The sequence below is a fragment of the Oncorhynchus kisutch genome, linkage group LG5 (genome assembly GCF_002021735.2).
Source record: "Oncorhynchus kisutch isolate 150728-3 linkage group LG5, Okis_V2, whole genome shotgun sequence".
NCBI classification, from domain to species: domain Eukaryota; kingdom Metazoa; phylum Chordata; class Actinopteri; order Salmoniformes; family Salmonidae; genus Oncorhynchus; species Oncorhynchus kisutch.
The window spans coordinates 26,080,878-26,106,720 of NC_034178.2; the positions used below are offsets into that span (position 1 = coordinate 26,080,878).

Genomic DNA, 25,843 nt, shown 5'->3' on the forward strand with positions numbered 1-25,843 from the left:
AATTATTCATTGTTGGCGCAGCCCACGGTTTTAGGGCAATTCCAAGTGTCCGTATGTCATTCTGAACTTTCTGAAAGGGTTATTAAAAACAGTGATTGATTATGTCGGCGCGGAAATGCAATTCCGATTTTACAGTCTGGGGAAAGAGAGTTTAAACAGTGGCACCTACACAGCAGTCAGAGCAGATCGTTGTTTTTAGCCATCCATGAGAGTAAATGTCCTTCCTGTTTATCTGTTCTGTTGTATAGTTATCACATTTTTAGGTTGAACATTGACATTTACGTAGCTTCAATGAGGCCCACAGAAGTATGAGTTCCATAAAACACACAAACATATTTTGGGATAGATACCACCTTATTATAATATGTAATAAATAATGTTAAGATTCTACAAGAAGGTGTAAAATGGAACAACAACAAAAAAAAAATTATTTACAGTATGTGAATGTAACATAATGAACAGGAATGGCATTTACTCTCACGGGTGGACAATAAGATCTCTGAAAGCCACACCCCTAAAAAGCCATGGCTCCGGAAAATAACCTAAGGATAACCGTTGCAAAGGTGAACCTTTATTCTCATGAATCTTGCCCTGGAGGCAGAACTGAGCGATATCCGCTAGATGGGCCAGCTGCAAAGTTAACATTGGTTATGATTTAAGATTAGGTTTAAGGCATCCGCATGCTTCCCATCCAAAACAGTTCGTACGTATATTACAACGTTATTTTGTGACATTTTGTTCGATTTGTCCTTCGTAAGGTTATTTTCAGCTGTTTTCTGCAACAAAACATTTTTCGGGGGCATGCCGAAGTTCGGAATCCAAAGTCTACGCCACTTCGTCGGTGATGTTCACTGGTTAGATAGTTGTGTGGACTCTCTGAGATTCTTCAATGAAGTGTTTGTCGTCATTCAAATATAGACAACTTATTTCAATGCACATTCTTCACTTGAGAAATACCGCACCAAACACGTAAATTGTGCGGCTAAGATCTCCTTGTCAAAAACGTACAAATTCAGACTATTCTGAGGAAGTGTATATACTGGCAATGTCGTCTCAATATGGACAAATAGTACTATTGTTAGGGTGTATGTGAGCACACTTGTTCCAATTCGGCTAGGTGTCAGCGCCAGCCTAACCAAAGCATGTGGAAGCTTTCAGGCATTAGGGTTAACAATGTGGTTAAGGTTAAGGTTTAGGCTTGTCACGACTCCGACCGAAGGACACTCCCCTTCCCGTTCGGGTGGCGCTCGGCGGTCGTCGTCACCGGCCTACTAGCTGCTACTGATTATTTCCTCCCCCTCCTTATGTGTTGATTGTGTGCACCTGTTTTGTGTTAGGTAGTAGGCTTTATTAGTCAGCCGGCCCGCAGGGTTCCTTGTGCGGGATTAATTATTGTGATCGTCTGTTTGGTGTACTTATGTGCACGTCTATGGGTTTTGTGTTTTCCCATTTTGTGGTTTTTCCCTGGACAGTTTAAGTCCCCCTGTTTGGGGCATTTGTTTGTTCAGTACGCCCTGTGTGTTTGTGAGGGTTGGCTTATGTTCAGCGTTTTCTCAGTGCATTAAAATAGCACTCCCCTGAACTCTCTGCTTCCTGCGCCTGACTCCTCACCCACTACACTCAGACCGTTACAAGGCTTAAAATCTGATTTCATTGACTTTGTGATTGCGCCAGCTAGTGACCACTCTGCAGAGCTGCCTCCAGAACAAGATTAATGACAAAAAAACGCTAACCTACTTCAAAAAGACCCAACTGCTAGGTCAACCCAGCAGGAAGATAAAAAAAAAAAATGATGGTAAAATTAACCCATGTATGGGTAATCCTAACAACCCAACATGTTGGGTTATTCACAGAACCCAACTGTCTGGGTCAAAATAACCCAGTATGTGTGCTATCCAATTTTTACTCAGCCCTGGGTTACCAAAAAACAAACAAATTGGGATGTTTTTAACACATCATTTTTTGAGATGTTAACAAGGTCTATTTATGTGCTGTTAGATGCTGATAGATGCTATCCTCTCAGAATCATTATCCTGTGTAGCTTGAATGAATGTAACTGCCCTCACCCAAAAGGGTTATTATTTAACCCAAGCTCTCCAGACGAAAAAGGTTCATTCAGATCCCATGAGTAGTGGGGAGGGGCACCACAGGAATAGAACACCACACACGTGGAAGGGGATTGGAGGAAGGTGAGAGGGGACCGATGAGGTTAAAGCATGCTCCACATCGACTCTGCCCACCCCAGAAAAGGAGGAGTGGCCAGCTGAGTGACTGGCCAAACAGGCAAGAGAAGAGACAGAATGACAGAGACAGACAGATATCTCTACCTGAGCACCTCCGAGAGAGAGGAGTCGCTGTCATCCGACCTGAAGACAGAACAGGAGCACGGTTAGGAGCAGGACAGGAAATGAAAGGAGGTTAGGAGCAACGTCAACAGAGTTAGGAGCAGGGAGAGGAGAGGAGAGGAGAGGAGAGGAGAGGAGAGGAGAGGAGAGGAGAGGAGAGGAGAGGAGAGGAGAGGAGAGGAGAGGAGAGGAGAGGAGAGGAGAGGAGAGGAGAGGAGAGGAGAGGAGAGGAGAGGAGAGGAGTTTAGCTCTATGGCTAGAGGAGGAAGGGTTATACAGGTAAGGTTAAGATGCGGGTTAGGGTTAGGCTTGGGGATAGGGGTGGGTAAGGGTATACAGCGATTTGCCACCTAGACTATGGCTAGCCTGAGTGACAGCCTGTTTTAGAATGTGACAAGACAAAGTAGTAGAGATGGCATGGCACTCACACTAGCCCACGGCGGGGTTAGGATTAGGGTAGAGGAGATAAAAAAAGTTGCTACAATAGGAGGGTTTAGCAGTTTGGGTCTGGATTAAAGAAGGAAGGGATAAAACAGAAGTGCAATAAGGGAGGGAGGGGTTACTGGGATAACCAGGAAGTAAAGGAGGAGGAAGGGGCAGGCCAGAGAGAGGGGATTGCGTTAACAGCAGGGAGAAGGCAGTTGATTGGAGGACAGGGTTGTCATTCAGACTGGACGTCACAGGAGAACCCACCACTCTTGGCTGTCTCTGTGGGCAAGATCTGCTCTGGCGTACCGCCTATTCCCGGAGTTGTAAACTAGGGAAAACACTGCAAGCGCTGCAATAAAAGGCAGTTTTACACTATCATCCTGTCCCAAATGGCACCCTATTCCATTTGTAGGCCGTCATTGTAAACAAGAATTTGTTCTTAACTGACTTGCCTAGTTAAATAAAGGTTAAATAAAACATTTAAAAAGGGCCCTGGTCAAAAGTAGTGCACTATAAAGGGAATAGGGTGCCATTTGGACGCACATTAAAAATATTTTACTGCTCATTTCGCAGGATTGTTACTATGAGAGAGCAGGCTTTGTAATGCCAGTTGGGCATTAAAGAATGTCTGTAGGGAGCAAAGCTGTTGGAAGGCAACATAACAAAACCTTCATAAATTCAGCCATAGTATTTGATTTGTAATGCTGTAAAAGGTGGTTATTAGTGGCCAGCATATTAATGCATGGCTTTTGTAAGTGCAAATGTGCAACTGTACTCCATATGAAAATCCGTCTGTCAGCAACGTCGGGCATCCTTCCATCTCTGAGAAACGATTTTAAGAAGGTTTGTGTGTCATGGGTTTGAAATCACACTACACCTATATTCAGATTCAGATTCAGAACCTGTTATCATACAGATGTCATTGTTTTGTGAGGACAGGAGCAGATCAGGAATATTGAAGAATATTCCTAATGAGGAAGATGTCAGTAGTGCAATAAGATACAATTGAAGTCGGGAAGTTTACATTCACTTAGGCTGTAGTCATTAAAACTCGATTTTCAACCACTCCACAAATTTCTTCTTAACAAACTATAGTTTTGGCAAGTCAGTTAGGACATCTACTTTGTGCATGACACAAGTCATTTTTCCAACAATTGTTTACAGAGATTATTTCACTTATTCACTATATCACAATTCCAGTGGGTCAGAAGTTTACACACACTAAGTTGACTGTGCCTTTAAATGATGTCATGGCTTTAGAAGCTTCTGATAGGATAATTGACATCATTTGAGTAAATTGGAGGTGTACCTGTGGATGTATTTCACGGCCTACCTTCAAACTTAGTGCCTCGTTGCTTGACATCATGGGAAAATCAAAAGAAATCAGCCAAGACCTCAGAAAAAAAATTGTAGACCTCCACAAGTCTGGCTCATCCTTGGGAGCAATTTCCAAACGCCTGAAGGTACCACGTTCATCTGTACAAACAATAGCATGCAAGTATAAACACCATGGGACCACGCAGCCATCATACCGCTCAGGAAGGAGACGCGTTCTGTCTCCTAGAGATGAACGTACTTTGGTGCGAAAAGTGCAAATCAATCCCAGAACAACAGCAAATGGGTCTTCCAAATGGACAACGACCCCAAGCATACTTCCAAAGTTGTGGCAAAATGGCTTAAGGACAACAAAGTCAAGGTATTGGAGTGGCCATCACAAAGCCCTGACCTCAATCCTATAGAGCATTTGTGGGCAGAACTGAAAAAGCGTGTGCCTACAAACCGGACTCAGTTACACCAGCTCTGTCAGGAAGAATGGGCCAAAATTCACCCAACTTATTGTGGGAATCTTGTGGAAGGCTACCCAAAACGTTTGACCCAAGTTAAACTATTTAAAGGCAATGCTACCAAATACTCATTGAGTGTATGTAAACTTCTGACCCACTGGGAATGTGATGAAAGAAATAAAAGCTTAAATAAATAATTATTTCTACAATTATTCTGACATTTCACATTCTTAAAATAAAGTGGTGATCCTAACTGACCTAAGACAGACAATATTTACTTGGATTAAATGTCAGGTATTGTGAAAAACTGAGTTGAAATGTATTTGGCTAAGGTGTATGTAAACTTCCCGACTTCAACCTTATGTGAAGAGGAAGACTTGGATAAATGAATAAACATAAGAAAACCCAAAGCAAAGTGAACCCACTCAGTGTGAAAAGAAACGTAATAAATTGAATCGATTCTTGTCAAAACATACCAGATGGATGCCCTGTAACTAAAACTCATAATAAACCCAACTTTCCAGCGCACACCTCATCCTCTACTGTCAAACACTATGGGCCAAAATTAGATCAACCTCCCAGTTTCGGCAAACATCAAACCAACAATAAACCATGTAAGGTAACACATTTGTGAAACATGGCCCTGATGGTGCAGCTACACGCCTAAAACTGTATCCTATCCACCAGCACTCAACTCAAATCAGAACAAAATGGCTGCCTGCTGACAACATCCCAGAGAGGAATCTAAACAAGTTCCTCTGCGCTCAATGAACTACTCCTGGGTGAAGATCGAGAGAATCCACAAGCGTTATCAGCCAGCCATAGACCAACCTCCCTAGTACACACACACGCACAAATGTGCACGCACTCTTGCTACCCACCACTTACTACACCGGATCAATAAACTCAACAACCTATAGCAGGATTAATAAAGATGTGAAATTACACAAACAATTCAGAGGCTGAGAATTAACGGATGCCATTTCCAGGGCTGAGAATTAGAATTGATTGGGAAAAGAACGGAACACTACACTGTAAAGGGGTTGCCGGGAATTTGACAGTAATTTACAGGCAGCTCAGTGGCAAGTGAACATTTTCCATTTCATATTACAGCACCTGTACTATAATGTAAATATGGTATCAAAGCAAGTACGGTGTACAATACCCATAACATTTCACGTATTATACAGTAAAAGCAAATGCTACCATAATCAGAATGAATTAATAAATGAATGGATGAATGACATTTATTAAGGGGAGGGGTTTTGGAATTCACAATATTTTACTGTAATTACAAGGGACTGGTGCAAGCCAGTTAGCTGCTAGGTTATGTGTTTACACATCACCAAATGTTCATTCAAATGCTGTATTTTATAATCACTTGCACTTCTAGGCAACGCCTTCCAAACTGACAGTGACTCCAGACCTTCATGGACATGGTGAAATGCTCAACCATTTAAGACTTGCTGCCACTTCAATCTGTCCCCTGTATTTTACTCTTAATAATAATAATATCCCAAATTACAGTGTAATTTAGTTTTCTGTTACAGTGTAGAGGAAAAGGGAATTTGCTCGAGTCTTATTTTGATCTAAGGAGGAAAAAGTCTAACACTTAGAGTATATATTTGAATTATTTTCAGAACAGCACTCTCAACATCATATATTTTAGTCATGTAGCAGACACTCAGTGTATACAAAACAACTTACAGTCAATGCATTCAAGGATGTAAGTCGACTTCCACAGCTGACTCGAGACTGCCTGAAGACTGTTATGAAATCAAAAGACATAGGGTGGGTTCCAAATGGCACCCTATTCCCTATGTTGAGGCGTCTCGAACTGACAGTGTGCATGTGCGTGTGCGTGTTTGTGTGTGTTTGTGTTTGTGTGTGTGTGTGTGTGTACTTACTTGTCCAGTGCGGAGCCTTGGCTCTGGTTGCTGGTGAGCCTTGAAAAGACATTGCGGTCGTTTCTGGTTCTGAGAGGGGGGGAGGATGGGGGAGTATGCCCATCAGCATTTCTGCGAGAGAGCGATAGGTGGGAAGGGTGCGGGGGAGAGATGCGGGAGATGATGAGAACAGCATGTTTTCCAGTTTTTGGTTTCAGTCTCATATTCAACAGATTGATTGATTGATCAAGTCAGATTTATTTAATGTGCATTTCACATGGGTCACAACACACGTCACATAATTAAAAAGGAATACAATAATGCAGGAACACTGGTAAAAGGATCTGTGGAAAGAGATTCAACTAAACAATGTATTGGTTACTGATTAGTTGAGGGGGAGAGTTAGCTACCTGTAAGACTGGCCTCGGTCATAAGACTTCCTCCTTGTTAGAGGGGAGGTGTCACCCCCCCGAGACTGCCGAGGACTGATAAACACACACAGAGCGAGAGAGAGCACGAGATAGAGCGAAAATAAGCATTAGCATACAGTAGCAGATTGTTAGAATTAGCATGTGACACTGCCATGTATAGCCATAGCAAGCTAGCATTGGCAAGTATTGCGACCATAGAAACAGATTCCCTAGATGGTTGACAAGTGGCGCTGTTCTGAAGCCACCATCTGCCATATTGGAACTCCTCATAAGGAACAGTGCACCATAGCCTAAGACTCACAAGGTGTGTCCCCGGACAGGCAGGCTGATGGTCCTGGACACCCTGTCTCTAAAGATGGGGAGAGTGAGGCTCAGGCCACCTGAGCCGCCGTTCTCCTGGATGTCTGTTAGGGAGGCCAGGGACTTGGTGATGTTCTTAGTGGACGGGTCTAACACGGGACCCAGGTACTCTGCCGATACCGCTTTCATCTGGGCTGACAGACGGGGCTCAGTCTGGGGAGAGGCGGAAAGAGTAGGAAGAAAAATGTCCAATTACGCATTCAATAGAACAAACTATACCTTGGGATCACAAGTGGTTGGTGGAACCTTCATTCGGGAGGACGGGCTGGTGGTAATGGCTGGAGTGGAATAAGTGGAACGGTATCAAACACATCAATCACACTGTTTCCATTGTTTGATACCATTCCATTTGCTCCATTCCAGCCATTATTATGAGCCATCCTCCCCTCTGCAGCCTCCACTACTTGGGATAGAGGGGTTTAGTTATCTTGGGGTTCTGTGAAGGCAACTATCATAGCCATAATGACTCAGGTGCAGAGGCTGCCATCTCCTGGCAGCTGAGTACAACTACAGATATGATTTCACTGACAACAACCTCGACTTTGTTCAGTCGACGGAATCTCCTCCAGTGCTGTAGCTGTATCCACAAACATGTCATACGAGTCGGCGTGAAATAAACAACAACAACAAATAACCGCTGACCAGAGGAGACAGACGCCATGCAGCCTACACCTGAAACACACGTTCACCTACCTGAACCTTCAGCTTGCAGTCATCCTGACTAGCTGAGGACTTCATCCGAGACACACTGAAGAGAGAGAGAGAGAGAGAGAGAGAGAGAGAGAGAGAGAGAGAGAGAGAGAGAGAGAGAGAGAGAGAGAGAGAGAGAGAGAGAGAGAGAGAGAGAGAAAGAGAGAGAGAGAGAGAGAGAGAGAAAACAAGAAATGTATCCGCACACGGAAAATGAGTGACGATGAGTATGTGGTGTGGGGGTTCAAGGGGGCCTCCTTTATAAAACGTTGCGAATGAACCACATATGCTCCAGAACATGCATGTGCGGCAGTTGTCACGCAAAAGTTGGCCATTTCTAAAGAACTGAACTTGACTTGAGAACGTGCTTATCCTCCCACAAACTGTAGACTGCGCGTACGCCCGGTTTCTAGTCGTTGGAAGGACTGCGTCGCATATGAAGCATTTTTTTTACGGTAATGTCCAAAATACATCAACATTTTCCCGTCCATTGAATTTCTTCCCACAATGTAATTTACGGTAATCTACTGTATTCAGTTCATACAGTATGAATGAAGTCTGTTGATTATACAACAATTTACTATGACAATTACAAGATTGTTTTTAACAGTGTAGGAAATAGGTTCCAGTGTGTGTTTGTTAAGCAGTTGATATAAACACAACTTTTTAAAAACTTTCTTCCGTTTCATAGTTTTGTGTTGGTTGTTTTATATTGTGTTTCAGTTGAATTATAACCTGGTTTTATAATGTACAATTACTTGTTGAAGAAAAGAAAGGTAAAAAAAAATATCTTTCTCTGACTCTCTCTCTCTCTCTTTTTTATTTTTTATTTTTTTATTTCACCTTTATTTAACCAGGTAGGCTAGTTGAGAACAAGTTCTCATTTGCAACTGCGACCTGGCCAAGATAAAGCATAGCAGTGTGAGCAGACAACAAAGAGTTACACATGGAGTAAACAATTAACAAGTCAATAACACAGTAGAAACCAAAGGGGGAGTCTATATACAATGTGTGCAAAAGGCATGAGGAGGTAGGCAAATAATTACAGTGGGTCTGGCGACGAATATGTAGCGAGGGCCAGCCGACTAGAGCATACAAGTCGCAGTGGTGGGTGGTATAAGGTGCTTTAGTGACAAAACGGATGGCACTGTGATAGACTGCATCCAGTTTGCTGAGTAGAGTGTTGGAAGCCATTTTGTAGATGACATCGCCGAAGTCGAGGATCGGTAGGATAGTCAGTTTTACTAGGGTAAGCTTGGTGGCGTGAGTGAAGGAGGCTTTGTTGCGGAATAGAAAGCCGACTCTTGATTTGATTTTCGATTGGAGATGTTTGATATGAGTCTGGAAGGAGAGTTTGCAGTCTAGCCAGACACCTAGGTACTTATAGACGTCCACATATTCTAGGTCGGAACCATCCAGGGTGGTGATGCTAGTCGGGCATGCGGGTGCAGGCAGTGACCGGTTGAAAAGCATGCATTTGGTTTTACTAGCGTTTAAGAGCAGTTGGAGGCCACGGAAGGAGTGTTGTATGGCATTGAAGCTTGTTTGGAGGTTAGATAGCACAGTGTCCAAAGACGGGCCGAAAGTATATAGAATGGTGTCGTCTGCGTAGAGGTGGATCAGGGATTCGCCCGCAGCAAGAGCAACATCATTGATATACACAGAGAAAAGAGTCGGCCCGAGAATTGAACCCTGTGGCACCCCCATAGAGACTGCCAGAGGACCAGACAGCATGCCCTCCGATTTGACGCACTGAACTCTGTCTGCAAAGTAATTGGTGAACCAGGCAAGGCAGTCATCCGAAAAACCGAGGCTCCTGAGTCTGCCGATAAGAATATGGTGATTGACAGAGTCGAAAGCCTTGGCAAGGTCGATGAAGACGGCTGCACAGTACTGTCTTTTATCGATGGCGGTTATGATATCGTTGAGTACCTTGAGTGTGGCTGAGGTGCACCCATGACCAGCTCGGAAACCAGATTGCACAGCGGAGAAGGTGCGGTGGGATTCGAGATGGTCAGTGACCTGTTTGTTGACTTGGCTTTCGAAGACCTTAGATAGGCAGGGCAGGATGGATATAGGTCTGTAACAGTTTGGGTCCAGGGTGTCTCCCCCTTTGAAGAGGGGGATGACTGCGGCAGCTTTCCAATCCTTGGGGATCTCAGACGATATGAAAGAGAGGTTGAACAGGCTGGTAATAGGGGTTGCGACAATGGTGGCAGATAGTTTCAGAAATAGAGGGTCCAGATTGTCAAGCCCAGCTGATTTGTACGGGTCCAGGTTTTGCAGCTCTTTCAGAACATCTGCTATCTGGATTTGGTTAAAGGAGAACCTGGAGAGGCTTGGGCGAGGAGCTGCGGGGGGGGGGGGGCGAAGCTGTTGGCCGAGGTTGAAGTAGTCAGGCGGAAGGCATGGCCAGCCGTTGAGAAATGCTTATTGAAGTTTTCGATAATCATGGATTTATCAGTGGTGACCGTGTTACCTAGCCTCAGTGCAGTGGGCAGCTGGGAGGAGGTGCTCTTGTTCTCCATGGACTTCACGGTGTCCCAGAACTTTTTGGAGTTGGAGCTACAGGATGCAAACTACTGCCTGAAGAAGCTGGCCTTAGCTTTCCTGACTGACTGCGTGTATTGGTTCCGGACTTCCCTGAACAGTTGCATATCACGGGGACTATTCGATGCTATTGCAGTCCGCCACAGGATGTTTTTGTGCTGGTCGAGGGCAGTCAGGTCTGGGGTGAACCAAGGGCTGTATCTGTTCTTAGTTCTGCATTTTTTGAACGGAGCATGCTTATCTAAAATGGTGAGGAAGTTACTTTTAAAGAATGACCAGGCATCCTCAACTGACGGGATGAGGTCAATGTCCTTCCAGGATACCCGGGCCAGGTCGATTAGAAAGGCCTGCTCACAGAAGTGTTTTAGGGAGCGTTTGACAGTGATGAGGGGTGGTCGTTTGACTGCGGCTCCGTAGCGGATACAGGCAATGAGGCAGTGATCGCTGAGATCCTGGTTGAAGACAGCGGAGGTGTATTTGGAGGGCCAGTTGGTCAGGATGACGTCTATGAGGGTGCCCTTGTTTACAGAGTTAGGGTTGTACCTGGTGGGTTCCTTGATGATTCGTGTGAGATTGAGGGCATCTAGCTTAGATTGTAGGACTGGCGGGGTGTTAAGCATATCCCAGTTTAGGTCACCTAACAGAACAAACTCTGAAGCTAGATGGGGGGCGATCAATTCACAAATGGTGTCCAGGGCACAGCTGGGAGCTGAGGGGGGTCGGTAGCAGGCGGCAACCGTGAGAGACTTATTTCTGGAGAGAGTAATTTTCAAAATTAGTAGTTCGAACTGTTTGGGTATGGACCTGGAAAGTATGACATTACTTTGCAGGCTATCTCTGCAGTAAACTGCAACTCCTCCCCCTTTGGCAGTTCTATCTTGACGGAAGATGTTATAGTTGGGTATGGAAATCTCTGAATTTTTGGTGGCCTTCCTGAGCCAGGATTCAGACACAGCAAGGACATCAGGGTTAGCAGAGTGTGCTAAAGCAGTGAGTAAAACAAACTTAGGGAGGAGGCTTCTGATGTTGACATGCATGAAACCAAGGCTTTTTCGATCACAGAAGTCAACAAATGAGGGTGCCTGGGGACATGCAGGGCCTGGGTTTACCTCCACATCACCCGCGGAACAGAGAAGGAGTAGTATGAGGGTGCGGCTAAAGGCTATCAAAACTGGTCGCCTAGAGCGTTGGGGACAGAGAATAAGAGGAGCAGGTTTCTGGGCATGGTAGAATATATTCAGGGCATAATGCGCAGACAGGGGTATGGTGGGGTGCGGGTACAGCGGAGGTAAGCCCAGGCACTGGGTGATGATGAGAGAGGTTGTATCTCTGGACATGCTGGTAGTAATGGGTGAGGTCACCGCATGTGTGGGAGGTGGGACAAAGGAGTTATCAGGGGCATGAAGAGTGGAACTAGGGGCTCCATTGTGAACTAAAACAATGATAACTAACCTGAACAACAGTATACAAGGCATATTGACATTTGAGAGAGACATACAGCAAGGCATACAGTAATCACAGGTGTTGAATTGGGAAAGCTAGCTAAAACAGTAGGTGAGACAACAGCTAATCAGCTAGCACAACAACAGCAGGTAAAATGGCGTAGACTAGGCAACGGGGCCAACAGATAAAACAAACAAGCAGAATGGAGTACCGTGATTAATGGACAGTCCAGCGTGCATCAGCTATGTAGCCAAGAGATCAGGACCACCTCAACCAAAGTGAATGCAAACATTACTGCATTCAAACGACCGGTTTACAGGTCACCAACAATTTGAAAGGGTCAGATGAAGCAAATGTAACTGCAAGAGAAGACATTTGATCAAGTTCACCGTTGCCATTTGCTTTAGATACTGTCTCGGCCTAATTCCAATACTTCCAAAGTGTAGAGCAAATAAGGGTGTTATTGTCACCATAAAAAGGTGAATTATGGGTGTTTTAACTCAGGCGGAGTTATGATGCTTGTTCACACGCGCACTAACGTCAGGTCTGATTTAGAACGGGAAATATGCATATGTATGGTGTGCGCCAAGTGAATAAATCTCCAGATTTTTGTGCGTGCACAGTCTTTTCAGAAATGGCGCACGTAGACATTTAGTGTTACATTTACGCAACTGTTATAAATGAGGCCCCAGAAGCGGATCGCATAGTCTTACCTGCCGTCAGAGGCCTGGCTAAACTCTAAAGGCTCCTCGTCGGTGCTAACATAACCATTCTCTGTGAACACAGATAGAAACATGAAGAAACAGTAGGTGAGTGAGTGAGTGAGTGAGTGAGTGAGTGAGTGAGTGAGTGAGTGAGTGTGCATGCTAGGTGCGTGTCCTCACCCTGCTGTACGTTGTGTATGAGTGCCTGCAGCTCGGGGATACACTCAGCCTTTTCTCTCAGCGCGTCCAGGATGATGTGGTTATGGGCAGAGCCAATCATATCTGTCTGTCTCAGCTGGCCCTCCAACAGACGGATCTGAGACTCCTTTTGAGCCACCTGTAAACCCTACACACACACACACACAATAGTTACTAACACCATTACTACAAGTGATCTGAGCTTCCTGCAGTCCCTGGAAAGACCAGCAGAGGGGGGCATATATCAACTATACAGCTATTAACTACTTCTGGCTAACCTTGTTTAACCCAGAACTTAATCGAGCAGCTGACCAATCACGTGAGACTTTAATTCTGGGTCCATACATGTTAAGAGAAGAAATCAGGAAATACTAGAAAGAGGAGCGGAACCAGAATGAGGAGCTCCACCCATCTCTCTTTTGCAAGTTAAGTTTTGCAAGAATGTCCCCTCCCCTTCAAAATCAAAAGATGCTAACACCTGCGAAATAGCGATTTGTCCATATAACCAGTGACTGAAAAACCAAACACCGGAACTAATGCTGCTCGTTATACTACACATCCCATTCAGTCCCGACTGATTCTCTCAGCTTACACGCAGAATATTTCCACGAGAGATAAACTACTGGCCAACCCTCCCTGAAACGGGTGTCCACTTGCACAACATTTGCCAAAATAATTGTAAACTGATGAGGAGCTGATAGGGACTATTTCCAAGTTGAGAATGTTCAGTAGACATTAGTTTGGAGTGTGTGTGTTATGGTATATCTGGACTATAAACTATGAACTACTGTAGCCACCAGATGGTCCTGGGTCGTGGCCCATGTTAGTTACCTTGTCAATGGAGGCCTTGAGGAAGTGGTCCAGGAGGTGTCGAGCCTCAGCCAGAGAGCAGGAGCTGATGACCACTGAGGTGTCCACCGAGTCCAGCTCATCCTGTAGGAAACACCCAGGCTTCAGTAGGCCACACAGAGCTCCGTACACCAGAACTAGGACATTTTACACTAATGTGTGTGCATGTGTTCTCACCTTGGTCTCCTCTATCTGAACGATGGTTGCCTGGCAGTCTGATAGGCTGTCGTTGATGTAGTCGATGTTTGCATTCAGAACCTCAATGTCCTCGTTCATTTCCTGGACTAGGCGGTCCTCCCCGTCAGGCCCCTCCCCCTCAGCCATAAGCACCTGCCTTTTACGCAAGAGTGCCTCCTGCTGCACAGACAGCTCCTCTCGTTTCTGTCTCACACACAAGAGAGAGAAAGAAAAAAACATGTTAGCCAGATCATTAACAGACGGAGAGGAATGACGCATGTTGTGAAGGAAGTCAGCAATAATGAGTTCGCAAGTGCATCGCAATGCACTAAAAGTTAAGAGGGAGTCTCCCTAGAGTGCAAAGGAAGTGACATCACAGTACCTTGATGAGTCGGTCCATGTCGGCCTCGACGTTGGTGATGGTCATCCTCTGCATGACGATGTCCAGGATCCTCCTCTCTAGAGTCTGCCACTTCTGACGGGCCGCCTTGGAGAAACTACTGCTGCCCACGAGAACACCCTTGCGCTGCTGGACACGCGTCCTACTGCTGCACAGACAGAGAAAGATACAGTTCGGGACGTTACAATACAGGTCAACTGTCAATCATTTCACAGCTATATCAATCCTTAGTGCTGCTGCTGGAGTAGGGGAAGAGAGAGAGGAAGGGAGCAGGGAGTGAGGAAGGAAGGAGGAGAGGGGGGGCGAAAGAGAGGGAGAAGGTAGAGGAGCGAGGGAAAGAGGGGGATAGGTAGAGGTGGGGGAAGAAAGGAGAGAGTAGGAGGGAAGGAGAGGGAGGAAGAGGAGGAAGGAGAGAGGTGATCAGACTAAGTAAGTCACTCCTGTCAATTCATTTTGAAGGGAATTCGATAAATGGCTTTGTAAAATTGAATAAAACTTTATTGAAGCTGATGAAAGCCTTGGCTAAGTAAATGTCAACAGAGTCATACCTAATCTGAATCTGACCTTGCAGGCTCGCAGGCACACACACACGCGCACACTCACACACACACGCAAGTCTCACATTGTCACTCTCACACACACACATCCTTTCTCTGACCTGGCCAAGCATCAAAAACATGTACACACACCAGATACACACACACCAGTCCCTGCTCAGCATCTGACCTGACAATCTACGGCACACACACTCCCTGCCATGACTTACCCAACAACCTGTGTCCCGTTGGTGGTAATCCCCTCGCTCTCTCCCAGGTAGCCATTCATCTTGGTGTTCCACTGTCTCACTATGTTCGACACTTTGGTTGAGGTGGTCCTGAGAGAGAGAGTTAAAGGGAGAGAGAGTCAGAGAGAGGAGATATTTGACTTTATTTTCTTCAACAAGTAATTGTACATTATAAAACCAAGTTATATTTCAACTGAAACACAATATAAAACAACCAACACAAAACTATGAAACGGAAGAAAGTTTAAAAAAAGTTGTGTTTATATCAAACAAAAGTTGTGTTTAACAAAAACACACTGGAACCTATTTCCTACACTGTTAAAAACAATATTGTAATTGTCATGGTAAATTGCTGTATAATCAACAGACTTCCTTCATACTGTATGAACTGAATGAAGAAATTCAATGGACGGGAAATATTTGATGTATTTTGGACATTACCGTAAAAGAATATGCTACATAAAACCCAGTAGCGGTTCACTTACTGTATTTGCGAATATTCAAAGCAGAACGCGACACTTAAAGCAAACAGGCAACCAAAACAAAGCACATACTCCGAAGCAAGATACTTTGTTTTTTTTTGCTAATTATTATAATAAATGTAAGTAATATCTCAGTTAATTGCTACCTGTTTGGTTATTTTATCTGCATTCATTTGTTTGTAGCACTTCATTTATATTATAAATGTACAGTCAGAAAGGCAAGTCATACAAATAAACCATTTTCACTTAGTGAAGGCCACAGAACTGAAAATGAAGGAAGCCAACAACCATGTCTCTGTCACTAACAAATACAGTCATGGGTGGAAAGAAATATGACCGTCCCTGCTGCAAGAACAATGTCCTATCTCGGAGCTCGAGTAAATGACATTACTAAGCTGCTCCCGAATGTACTACGTCGGGACATAGAATTGATTTCCATCATAGTCCATGTGGGTTTTAATGACACGATGAAGGGCAGCTCTGAACAGTTTAAACTGGATGTTAAAGAGCTTATTGACTCTCTGCTAGACACTAATAGAAGACCCATCATATCTGACCCTGTGCCCTCTCTGAATAGTGGCATTGAACCCTTTAGCAGGATTATTTTTCTTCACAACTGGCTACGTGATTATTGGCTGTAACTGGCTGTAACTTTTGTTGACAATTTCGATACCTTTTGGAAACAAAACACGTTTTACAAGGAGGACGGGATCCAATCCAAATCATTTGGGTTCCTGATCCAATATACGGCTGCGTTGAGACAATGACTTATCAAATGACCCAAGCCCAGCTCAGCTAATCCCTACCATTGTGACGCAGAATTGTCATAATGCTTCAGCAAATGTACATTACACCAGGGGCGTTGGTAGACACAATGTAAGTAACTTCATTTATGTCCATCTAACTGCCCTGAATGCCTCTGCTGATCCTACAGCTATTGTATGCAGTAATCATATGCCTACGAACCAGATCTCTACTATTGGCACTGAGGCGGTGTGGTCTAGGAGGATGTCCACTGTCTGCAGCTCATCCTGCACTAACATAAATAACATGAGCATATCTACTTCTATTCTTTCCCAGTAAAGAATGAAAATGAAAACAAGGAAGTACCCCAGCAGCATACCACCCTGCATACCGCTGCTGGCTTGCTTCTGAAGCTAAGCAGGGTTGGTCCTGGTCAGTTCCTGGATGGGAGACCAGATGCTACTGGAAGTGGTGTTGGAGGGCCAGTAGGAGGTACTCTTTCCTCTGGTCTAAAAAAATATCCCAATGCCCCAGGGCAGTGATTGGGGACTCTGCCCTGTGTAGGGTGCCGTCTTTCAGATGGGAAGTTAAACGGGTGTCCTGACTCTCTGAGGTCATTAAAGATCCCACGGCACTTATCGTAAGAGTAGGGGTGTTAACCCCGGTGTCCTGGCTAAATTCTCAATCTGGCCCTTGAACCATCACGGTCACCTAATAATCCCCAGTTTACAATTGGCTCATTCATTCCCCTCCTCTCCCCTGTAACTATTCCCCAGGTTGTTGCTGCAAATGAGAACATGTTCTCAGTCAACATACCTGGTAAAATAACAGATAAAGAAAAGTGCTCAAAATAGCCCAGGTAAACATATGTAGGTTCATGAAATCAATCATTTGCTAGTAACAGATGACATTCATAAGGGGCGGCAGGGTAGGTTAGAGTGTTGGACTAGTAACCGGAAGGTTGCAAGTTCAAACCCCAGAGCTGACAAGGTACAAATCTGTCGTTCTGCCCCAACCCACTGTTCCTAGGCCGTCATTGAAAATAAGAATTTGTTCTTAACTGACTTGCCTAGTTAAATAAATAAAATAAAAATATTCTGACAATCTCTGAAACTCACTTGGATGATACAGTGGTAGAAATACAAGGTTATAACATTTATAGAAAATACAGAAATGCCAATGGTGTTGCTGTTCATATTCAGAACCACATTCCTGTAAAGATTAGAGAGGATCTCATGTTAAATACTATTGAAGTAATATGGCTACAGGTTGATCTGCCTCACCTAAAGCTCATTCTGGTGGGAAGCAGCTATAAACCACCAAGTGTTAACAGACAGTATCTGGATAACATGTGTGAAATGCTTAATAATGTATGTTATACCAACAGAGACTTGCTTTTCTGGGTGATTTAAATATTGACTGGCTTTCATCAAGCTGCCCACTCAAGAAAAAGCTTCAAACTGTAACCAGTGCCTGTAACTTGGTTCAGGTTAATAGTCAACCTACCAAGGTAGTTACAAACAGCACAGGAATGAAATCAACATGTATTGATCACATCTTTACTAATATCTGCAGAAATGAGCTTGAAAGCAGTATTCAGATCCATCGGATGTAGTGATCACAATATTGTGGCCAATTCTAGGAAAAACAAAGTTCCAAAGGCTGGGCCTAATATAGTGTACAAGAGGTCATACAATAAGTTGTAGTGATTCCTATGTTGTTGATGTAAAGAATATTTGTTGGTCGGTGGTGTGTAATGAGGATCAAACAGAAGCTCCACTTGACACATTTATGATTTATTTTATTTTAATGAACCTTTATTTAACTAGGCAATTCAGTTAAGAACAAATTCTTATTTTCAATGAAGGCCTACCCCGGTCCAAACCCAGACGACCCTGGGCCAATTGTGTGCCGCCCTATGGCACTCCCAATCACAGCCAGATGTGATGCAACCAGGTACTTCAGTGAAGCCTCTTGCACTGAGATGCAGTGTCTTAGACCATTGCTTATTCCAGTTACTAATAAGCATGCACATATTAAGACAATTACTGTTAATTCCCTGTGGATTGCTGAGGAATTGAAAAATTGAAAAAAAAATGCAAATAAGGCTTTACAGTAAGAGTATTTGTTACCGTAAAATAACTACAGTAGCATTATTGGTACTGTAAATCAATTACGGTAACATTATTAGTATACCATAAAATAGTATACCATAAAAATACTAACAGTATACTGTAAAATATGGTACAGTAACATAGTTATTATTATTATTTTTTACAGTAACTTACAGGTTACTTGAAAAGTTAGTTGAAAAATAACAGGCCATTTTTACAGTGTATGTTAACACTATAGAGAATGGGGTGCCATTTGGGATACAACCTCTGTATAGCGGCACTACCTACCGGTTGGACTCTGGTTCAGAGGAGGTGGTGCTGGCAGACAGTTCTGCTCCGGAGTCTAGGGGCTGTAGTCGTCTAGCCATACGTCCAGACATGGGTTTAGCCAAACGTCGTAAGGCTGTCACCTCCTGGCTCTTTCTCCTCAGTACCAGCTCCTGCTGACGCTTCTGACTCTCCAACGAACGAATCTGGTACTGATAGGGGAGAGGTCAGTCAATATATGGGTGATTCTGTATATTAACCATACATTTCTCAATGTCAGTAACCTGGAAATGGGTAACAGATAAACAGAGAGAGAGAGAGATACATTAACAATAGACAAAAATGTAGATCCAAGGGCAGCCTAAGGATTAGAGAAGCAGACTAATAGCTGAAAAGTTGCAGGTTCAAGTCCCAGGGCGGTTGATAAGAAAGTTGGAGATCAACTGGTAACCAGAAGGGTGATGGCTTTAGAAACTGCAGTCTACTAGGGGGGGTTATCATGTGAAGCAGGTACTTTCTTTCAGCACAAAAACACACACACACACACACACATACTTCCTGTCGTCGCTGCTCCTTCTTGAGCTGAGCGATCTCTCTGTTCCTCTTGGCCTCCATCATCCTCCTCCTCAGCTGCTCCTCCTTCATCTGCTTCATCAGTGCCACCTGGAGACCGGGAGGACACACTGCACTTAGCTGGAGAGTACCATCAGTGCCCGGAGCGTTATTGAGGGGCAAGGAATAAATGTTGACCCGGATCTTCACGTCAGCATTTCCTAGCTTTGACTCCTTTGTCTCACTTATTGGGTAGGGGACGGGCAAAGGTCTCAACACTGCATATAATAGAAATGCACTTAATGTAGCCTACAGAGCTAACATCCTTCCCTGCTCCTCCTTCTCCTCCTCCTCCTTACCTTGGCTTTTTTCATCTCGTTGACCTCCTGCTGCAGTTTCTTCAGTTCCTGTTCATAGCGTCCCTGGTTCTTCAGTAGCCTCGTGTGTTCCTTCTGTGCTGCCTGCAGTTTCAGCAGGTCTCTGTTCATCTCCTTCAGCCTCTTCTCATACTCAGATTTAATCCTGCTAGCCTTCTCCTCTGTGTAGTTCTCCATAGACACTGAAGGAGGAGAGAGGGGAGGAAGATAGATAGAAGAGAGAAGGAGACGAAAGAGAGTTTGTTTGAAAGTGGTACAATCGAGACAGAGAGCAGCGTGTCTATTCAGCATCTATGAGTCGCTCCACTCACTGAGGGCATCCTGTGTGCCTACATTACCCATAGTTCTACTCACAGAGGTTGTGCAGTACTCTATCTCTCTCAAGCTGTGTGTCTCTGATCTTGTTCTGCAGCAGGATGAGTTTCTCTTCATACTGTAGCTTGAGCTGCAGCAGTCTCTTCTGACTGTTCTCCAGCTCATCAATCAACTTCTGCTTGATCTCAATCTCACTCGTCAGGTCTGCCAGATCCACCTGGAAATTAGCTGCAGGGGGTTAGAGGGCAGAGAGCAAAGAGAGGTCAAGGGTCAAGAGGTGAACACTGTGGCTCTAAGACAGACATGTTACAGTAGAGTGGGGCAGTTGCAAATTCCAAATCAACTCCTAGCCCTAATGCTAATTAGGTACTCCTTGTAGATCTGAAAGGATTGGACAGGTAAGCAATATGGTGAAAGTACCATACAGCCAAACAGAGGACAAAATTGTACTTTCACCATATTGCTGATTCGCATCAATCCTGTCAAAGCGACAGTACACAACGTCAATAGGTTGAAGTGGAATGGAGACACTTCTGCCGCTGCCATTGTTGTCATCCACTAACCTTTCTCATCAGAGTCCGAGTCAGAGTCCACCAGACTCTCATCACTGTCAAACTCCTCTTCGTCCCTCCCCTCCTCCTCCTCCTCCTCTTCACACCCGCTCTCCTCCTCCTGCAGAGGTGACATCACGTCCTCTGTGTAGTTGTCATCCGAGTCCATCTGGCCGTTTTCTCCATTATGTCCGTTCTCATGAGAATGAAGCTTCGCACGTTTCTTCAACCCCTTCTCTTTCTCTGGGCTGCAAGTAGAACGTATTGACCCGGGATCAGAGTAGGACACACACACACAAAGTAGAGAGAGAAGTCACAGCTCATAACAGCTGTGACCCAATAAGCAGTTTATTATTTATTTACCATATTAATCTATTTCTAATATTGTTTACACACCATGTGCCTTTGATTTGATTTGTCTGATTTAGTTTGGGACTGTTGCCAAGTGAACATTGAGAACTCAGTTATTAGCAGAGACCTCTTGATCTCCCTCTCTCTCTCTCTCTCTCTCTCTCTCTCTCTCTCTCTCTCTCTCTCTCTCTCTCTCTCTCTCTCTCTCTCTCTCTCTCTCTCTCTCTCTCTCTCTCTCCTCCCTCCCTCCCTCCCTCCCTCCCTCCCTCCCTCCCTCCAGTGGCAGTGAGAGCTGCTTGTCACTGTGCGATCATTACTCCACTACCATCCTTGTCCCATTCCTCCCCTCTTCCTCTCCTCTTACCTCATCCTCCTCTGTCTCCTCTCCTTCTTCTTCAGCCTCTCGATGTCCGTCTTGGCTCGACGAATCACGTCCGTCATCTCCGCCTCCATGGAAAGGGAAGGGGAGGAGCCTAAGGGGTGTGGCCCTGGGGTGGAGCTATGAGAGGAGGAGCTGGTGAACGGGGAGCGGGAGGAGAGACGGGTTACACTGCGACGAAGACACTCGTTCATCGACTCGCTCTCCAGGAGCTTTGATCTAGGGGGGGGGGTTGTAGAGAGAACAAGAAGACAAACAGATGTCATCAGTCAAACTTAACACTTACGGTATATACAGAACATAATCTGAAAGTTCTTCAAACTACAAAAAGATACAAACTCCATGAACAGTGCAGTAACGGCAAAACACAGTGAGCTGCAACTCCGTGAACTGCTTTCCCCCCCGCTCAGTCTAAAGCTCATTACAGACTCTTACCTGAGCTCCTCGATCTCTCTGATATAGTTCTGTATCAGAGCACCAATCTCCTCATTGCCCTCACCTAGAGGTCAAAAGGTCAGAGTTCACAGTCAGGTCATCGTGAGGTCACATTGAGACATAAGAGATTAACTACATGATATGGTCTGTGTCTGAAAGCCTTTTTAGCGGTCAAATCCTAGTCTCCTCAATTCCTCTCAAAGCTCATTGGAGGAGAAGGTCTAAGGGATGGATGGACCTTGGATCCTCTCCTCCAATGCGCCTTGAGAGGGATGTGTAGGAATTGATTAAACAAGGAAGGAGAGAAAAAGGATTTAATAGCTATCAATGTTTTCAGACAGCCACAATCTTCAACAATCAGCCAATCCCATTGGAGAGTGTGTTCCGTCGCCTCTCTCGGTCTTACCCGACTTGGCCAGCAGCGTGCTGACCTCGTTGGCGAGGAGCGTGGTTACCCGTGTGTTGAGGTGGTCGATGGTCTCCTGCATGGCTTTGACTCGCATGCGTAGCGTGTCGTTCTCTCTCTGTAACATCGAGTTCTCCTGGAACAGATCACTGAAGCACTCCGAGCCGTCCTCACCTGCCACACGCTTACCCTGGGGAGGGGGACAATACACATACAGGACTATTTTATCTCCCCCAATAAACATACAGAACAATGACATTTCATTCAACCAACAAAGAGAATATTGATTTTTATATCACTTGTTGGTAAAAATTCCCATTTTCCATTTTATTTCTTTACATACTGGTTAACACCTCAGCCAATCATAAATGAGACAACATTATTTCAGCCAATCACATGCTCCATTACTCTCCAACTCCGAACGAATCTTTCCTACAACTCAACACGGTCATCCATTGGTTATGCACCATTAACTCTCTCTTAATCACATTATTGCTCTAAACCATCCCTATGCTTCCTGTAATCTTCTAGGCCAAAGGTTAAAGTTGCTTAACATGAGGAAGGGATATTTTTCCATTCCTTCTTTCCATCCCTCCATCCTTCCTACCTTTTTTCTCTCCCAAGTCCTGACATCCCTTCCTCTCTCCATTGGTCCCTCCTCCCACTTCTCCATCCTCCAACCTCTCCGCCCTCCTATCTCTATCCATTTCCCTTTTTCTCTCCCTTTATCCCATCGCTCCCCGACTCCATCCCTCCCTCATTCTCTCTACCCCCCCCCCCTTACCCCATCCCTCCCTCCCTCCCCCAATCCCAAACTTCTGTCCCTCCTGCTATCCCTCCATCTCTCCTCACCGCTTTATACTCCATAAGTTCCATTTGTAGCCTGGCAATCTCAGCCCTCAGGGCAGACATCTGTTGGCTGGTCTTGTCTTGGTTCACCACCACCTTGTTCTTGATGTTCCTGGCTCTGTTGGCGTACTTCAGTGTGTTCAGGGTCTCCATGAAGTCCCGGTCCGACGGACTCACACACGCGATCATCAACGTACGACTGGAGAGAGGAAAGGAATACGACATGCTAGTGCGTGTGTGTGTGTGCGTGTGTGTGTGTGTGTGTGTGTGTGTGTGTGTGTGTGTGTGTGTGTGTGTGTGTGTGTGTGTGTGTGTGTGTGTGCGCGCATGCATGTACAGTACCAGTCAAAGGTTTGGACACCACATCTACTCAGTCAAGGGTTTTTCTTTATTTTTACTATTTTCTACATTGTAGAATAATAGTGAAGACATCAAAACTATGAAATAACACACATGGATTCATGTAGTAACCAAAAAAAGTTAAACAAATCAAAATATATTTTATATTTGAGATTCTTCAAAGTAGCCAAACTTTGCCTTTGATGACAGCTTTGCACACTCTTGGCATTCTCTCAACCAGCTTCATGAGGTAGTCACCTGGAATGCCTTTCAATTAAAACTTCTTAGATTCAGGCGAATAACTTCAAAAACTAATAAGAAATAACAGTTTTAGTAGAAGGACACAGTCTTGGAAATTCGTATTTGTGCACGCCATGAAGACATTCTGCACCTGCTTAAATTGGTTTCCTATTGAACATACTTCTTTCTGAAATAAATATTATAGTTTGATTACATTTTAGGGTATCTGAGGAGTAAATAGAAAAGTATTTTGACTTGTTGAAACAAAGTTTAGGGGTAGATTTTTGGATTCCTTTCTCTGCAAGTTGAACGAGTGGATTACTCAAATCGATGGTGCCAACTAAACAGACTTTTTGGGATATAAAAAAGGATTTTATCTAACAAAACGACACTACATGTTATAGATGGGACCCTTTGAATGACAAGTCAGAGGAAGATTTTCAAAAAGTAAGTTAATATTTAATTGTTATATGTGAATGTATGAAACCTGTGCCGGTGGAAAAATATTTAGATGTGGGGTGCCGTCCTCAAACAATCGCATGGCATGTTTTAGCTGTAATAGCTACTGTAAATCGGACAGTGCAGTTATATTAACATGAATTTACGCTTTCAGCCGATATAAGACACTTATATGTACCTAAATGTTTAAAATCCAGAATATTTATTATTATTTATTTGAATTGCACGCCCTCCAGTTTCACTGGAAGTTGTCCCGCTAGCGGGACACCGATTCTTAAGATGTTTTAACAGGTGTGCCTTGTTAAAAGTTAACTTGTGGAATTGCTTTCCTTGTTTGATGCGTTTGAGCCAATCAGTTGTGTTGTGACAAGGTAAGGTTGGTAATACAGAACAACTTTGAAAGTTTCTTCAAGTGCAGTCTCAAAAACCATCAAGTGATGTGATGAAACTGGCTCTCATGAGGACCACCACAGGAAATAAATACACAAAGTTACCTCTGCTGCAGAGGATAAGTTCATAAGGGTTACCAGCCTCAGAAATTGCAGCCCACATTAATGGTTCAGAGTTGAAGTAACAGATATATCTCAACACCAACTGTTCAGAAGAGACTACACGAATCAGGCCTTTGTGGTCGAATAGCTGCAAAGAAACCACTACTAAAGGACACCAATAATAAGAAGAGACTTGCTTGGGATAAGAAACACGAGCAATGGACATCAGACTGGTGGAAATCTGTCCTTTGCCCTGATGAATCCAAATTTGAGATTTTTGGTTCCAGCCACCGTGCCTTTGTGAGACGCAGAGTAGGTGAACGGATGATCTCCACATGTGTAGTTCCCACCGTGAAGCATATGTAAGGGCTATTTGACCAAGAAGGAGAGTTATGGAGTGCTGCATCAGATGACCTTGCCTCCACAAACACCTGACCTCAACCCAACTGAGATGGTTTGGGATGAGTTGGACTGCAGAGTGAAGGAATATCAGCCACCAAATGCTCACCGTATGTGGGAACTCCTTCAAGACTGGCGGAAAAGCATTCCAGGTGAAGCTGGTTGAGAGAATGCCAAGAGTGTGCAAAGCTGTCATCAAGGCAACGGGTGGCTACTTTGAAGAATCTAAAATGTAACACTTTTTCATTATTATTCTACATGGTATAAAATAAAGAAAAACCCTTGAATGAGTAGGTATGTCCAAACTTTTGACTGGTACTGTACGTGTGTGTGTGTTACCTGTTTCCTCCCAGTGAGTCCTGTAGTAGGCGCGTTAGTTTAGAGTCTCTGTAGGGAACATGTCCTCCTTTCTTAGCCTGGTCCCCCAGAGCACTGATCACATTCCCCAAAGCCAGCTAGAAAACATACTCATAACCATCATCATCACGTTTCTCAGCACCAATTAAAACACATACACAACATCATCACACACACACACACACACACACACACACACACACACACACACACAGAGAGAGAGAGATTAATGAAGGGGCCCACATGGGGACAGAGAGGCAAAACAAATATTATTAAAGAACATATCCAGTCACAGGAGCCCACTCTCAACGTCTAAAATACACCAGAGAGCACGATTCAGGCCCAGAGGATCAGTAGTTTCAAAAGAATTACTGGATTAAAGGGATACTTCAGGATTTTGACAATGGTGCTCTCAATGGTGTAGCTGTAGAACGTTTTGAGGATCTGAGGGCCCATGACAAATTCTCAGTGTCCTGAGGGGGAAGAGTCGTTTTCACGCCCTCTTCACAGCTGTGTTGGGACTGACCGCGATAGATCCTTAGTGATGTGGACACCAAGAAACTTGATCGTCAGTGATCAAGCCTACCACTGTAGTGTCGTTGGCAAACTTAATGATGGGTGTTGGAGTCATGCCAAGCAGTCGTGGATAAACAGGGAGTACAGGAGGGGACTAAGCACGCAACCCGGCACGGGCCCCCGTGTTGAG

The 25,843-nt window shown here is 44.4% G+C and overlaps 1 protein-coding gene across 7 annotated transcripts in view; it reads right to left on the reverse strand.

The window, feature by feature from the left end:
• The window catches only part of LOC109890808 (kinesin-like protein KIF21B), a 113,628-nt gene that overhangs the window by 17,215 nt on the left and 70,570 nt on the right, over positions 1 to 25,843 (reverse strand). For 4 of the 7 annotated variants that reach the window (XM_031824735.1, XM_031824736.1, XM_031824737.1 and 1 more), the window contains 20 exons: positions 25,120 to 25,235; positions 22,856 to 23,051; positions 22,004 to 22,193; positions 21,598 to 21,661; positions 21,148 to 21,381; positions 20,445 to 20,680; positions 19,921 to 20,109; positions 19,549 to 19,748; positions 19,193 to 19,300; positions 18,659 to 18,849; positions 15,013 to 15,120; positions 14,229 to 14,394; positions 13,847 to 14,050; positions 13,652 to 13,753; positions 12,803 to 12,968; positions 12,632 to 12,692; positions 7,929 to 7,983; positions 7,177 to 7,388; positions 6,855 to 6,929; positions 6,466 to 6,576 (listed from right to left, as the gene is read on the reverse strand). In XM_031824735.1, the coding sequence (XP_031680595.1) occupies positions 6,466 to 6,576; positions 6,855 to 6,929; positions 7,177 to 7,388; positions 7,929 to 7,983; positions 12,632 to 12,692; positions 12,803 to 12,968; positions 13,652 to 13,753; positions 13,847 to 14,050; positions 14,229 to 14,394; positions 15,013 to 15,120; positions 18,659 to 18,849; positions 19,193 to 19,300; positions 19,549 to 19,748; positions 19,921 to 20,109; positions 20,445 to 20,680; positions 21,148 to 21,381; positions 21,598 to 21,661; positions 22,004 to 22,193; positions 22,856 to 23,051; positions 25,120 to 25,235 (2,984 nt within the window). Of the gene's footprint in view, positions 1 to 2,327; positions 2,367 to 5,047; positions 6,325 to 6,465; positions 6,577 to 6,854; positions 6,930 to 7,176; positions 7,389 to 7,928; positions 7,984 to 12,631; positions 12,693 to 12,802; positions 12,969 to 13,651; positions 13,754 to 13,846; positions 14,051 to 14,228; positions 14,395 to 15,012; positions 15,121 to 18,658; positions 18,850 to 19,192; positions 19,301 to 19,548; positions 19,749 to 19,920; positions 20,110 to 20,444; positions 20,681 to 21,147; positions 21,382 to 21,597; positions 21,662 to 22,003; positions 22,194 to 22,855; positions 23,052 to 25,119; positions 25,236 to 25,843 lie in introns of those variants that run through there. The other 3 variants (XM_031824734.1, XM_031824732.1, XM_031824738.1) reach the window with 2 other exon arrangements.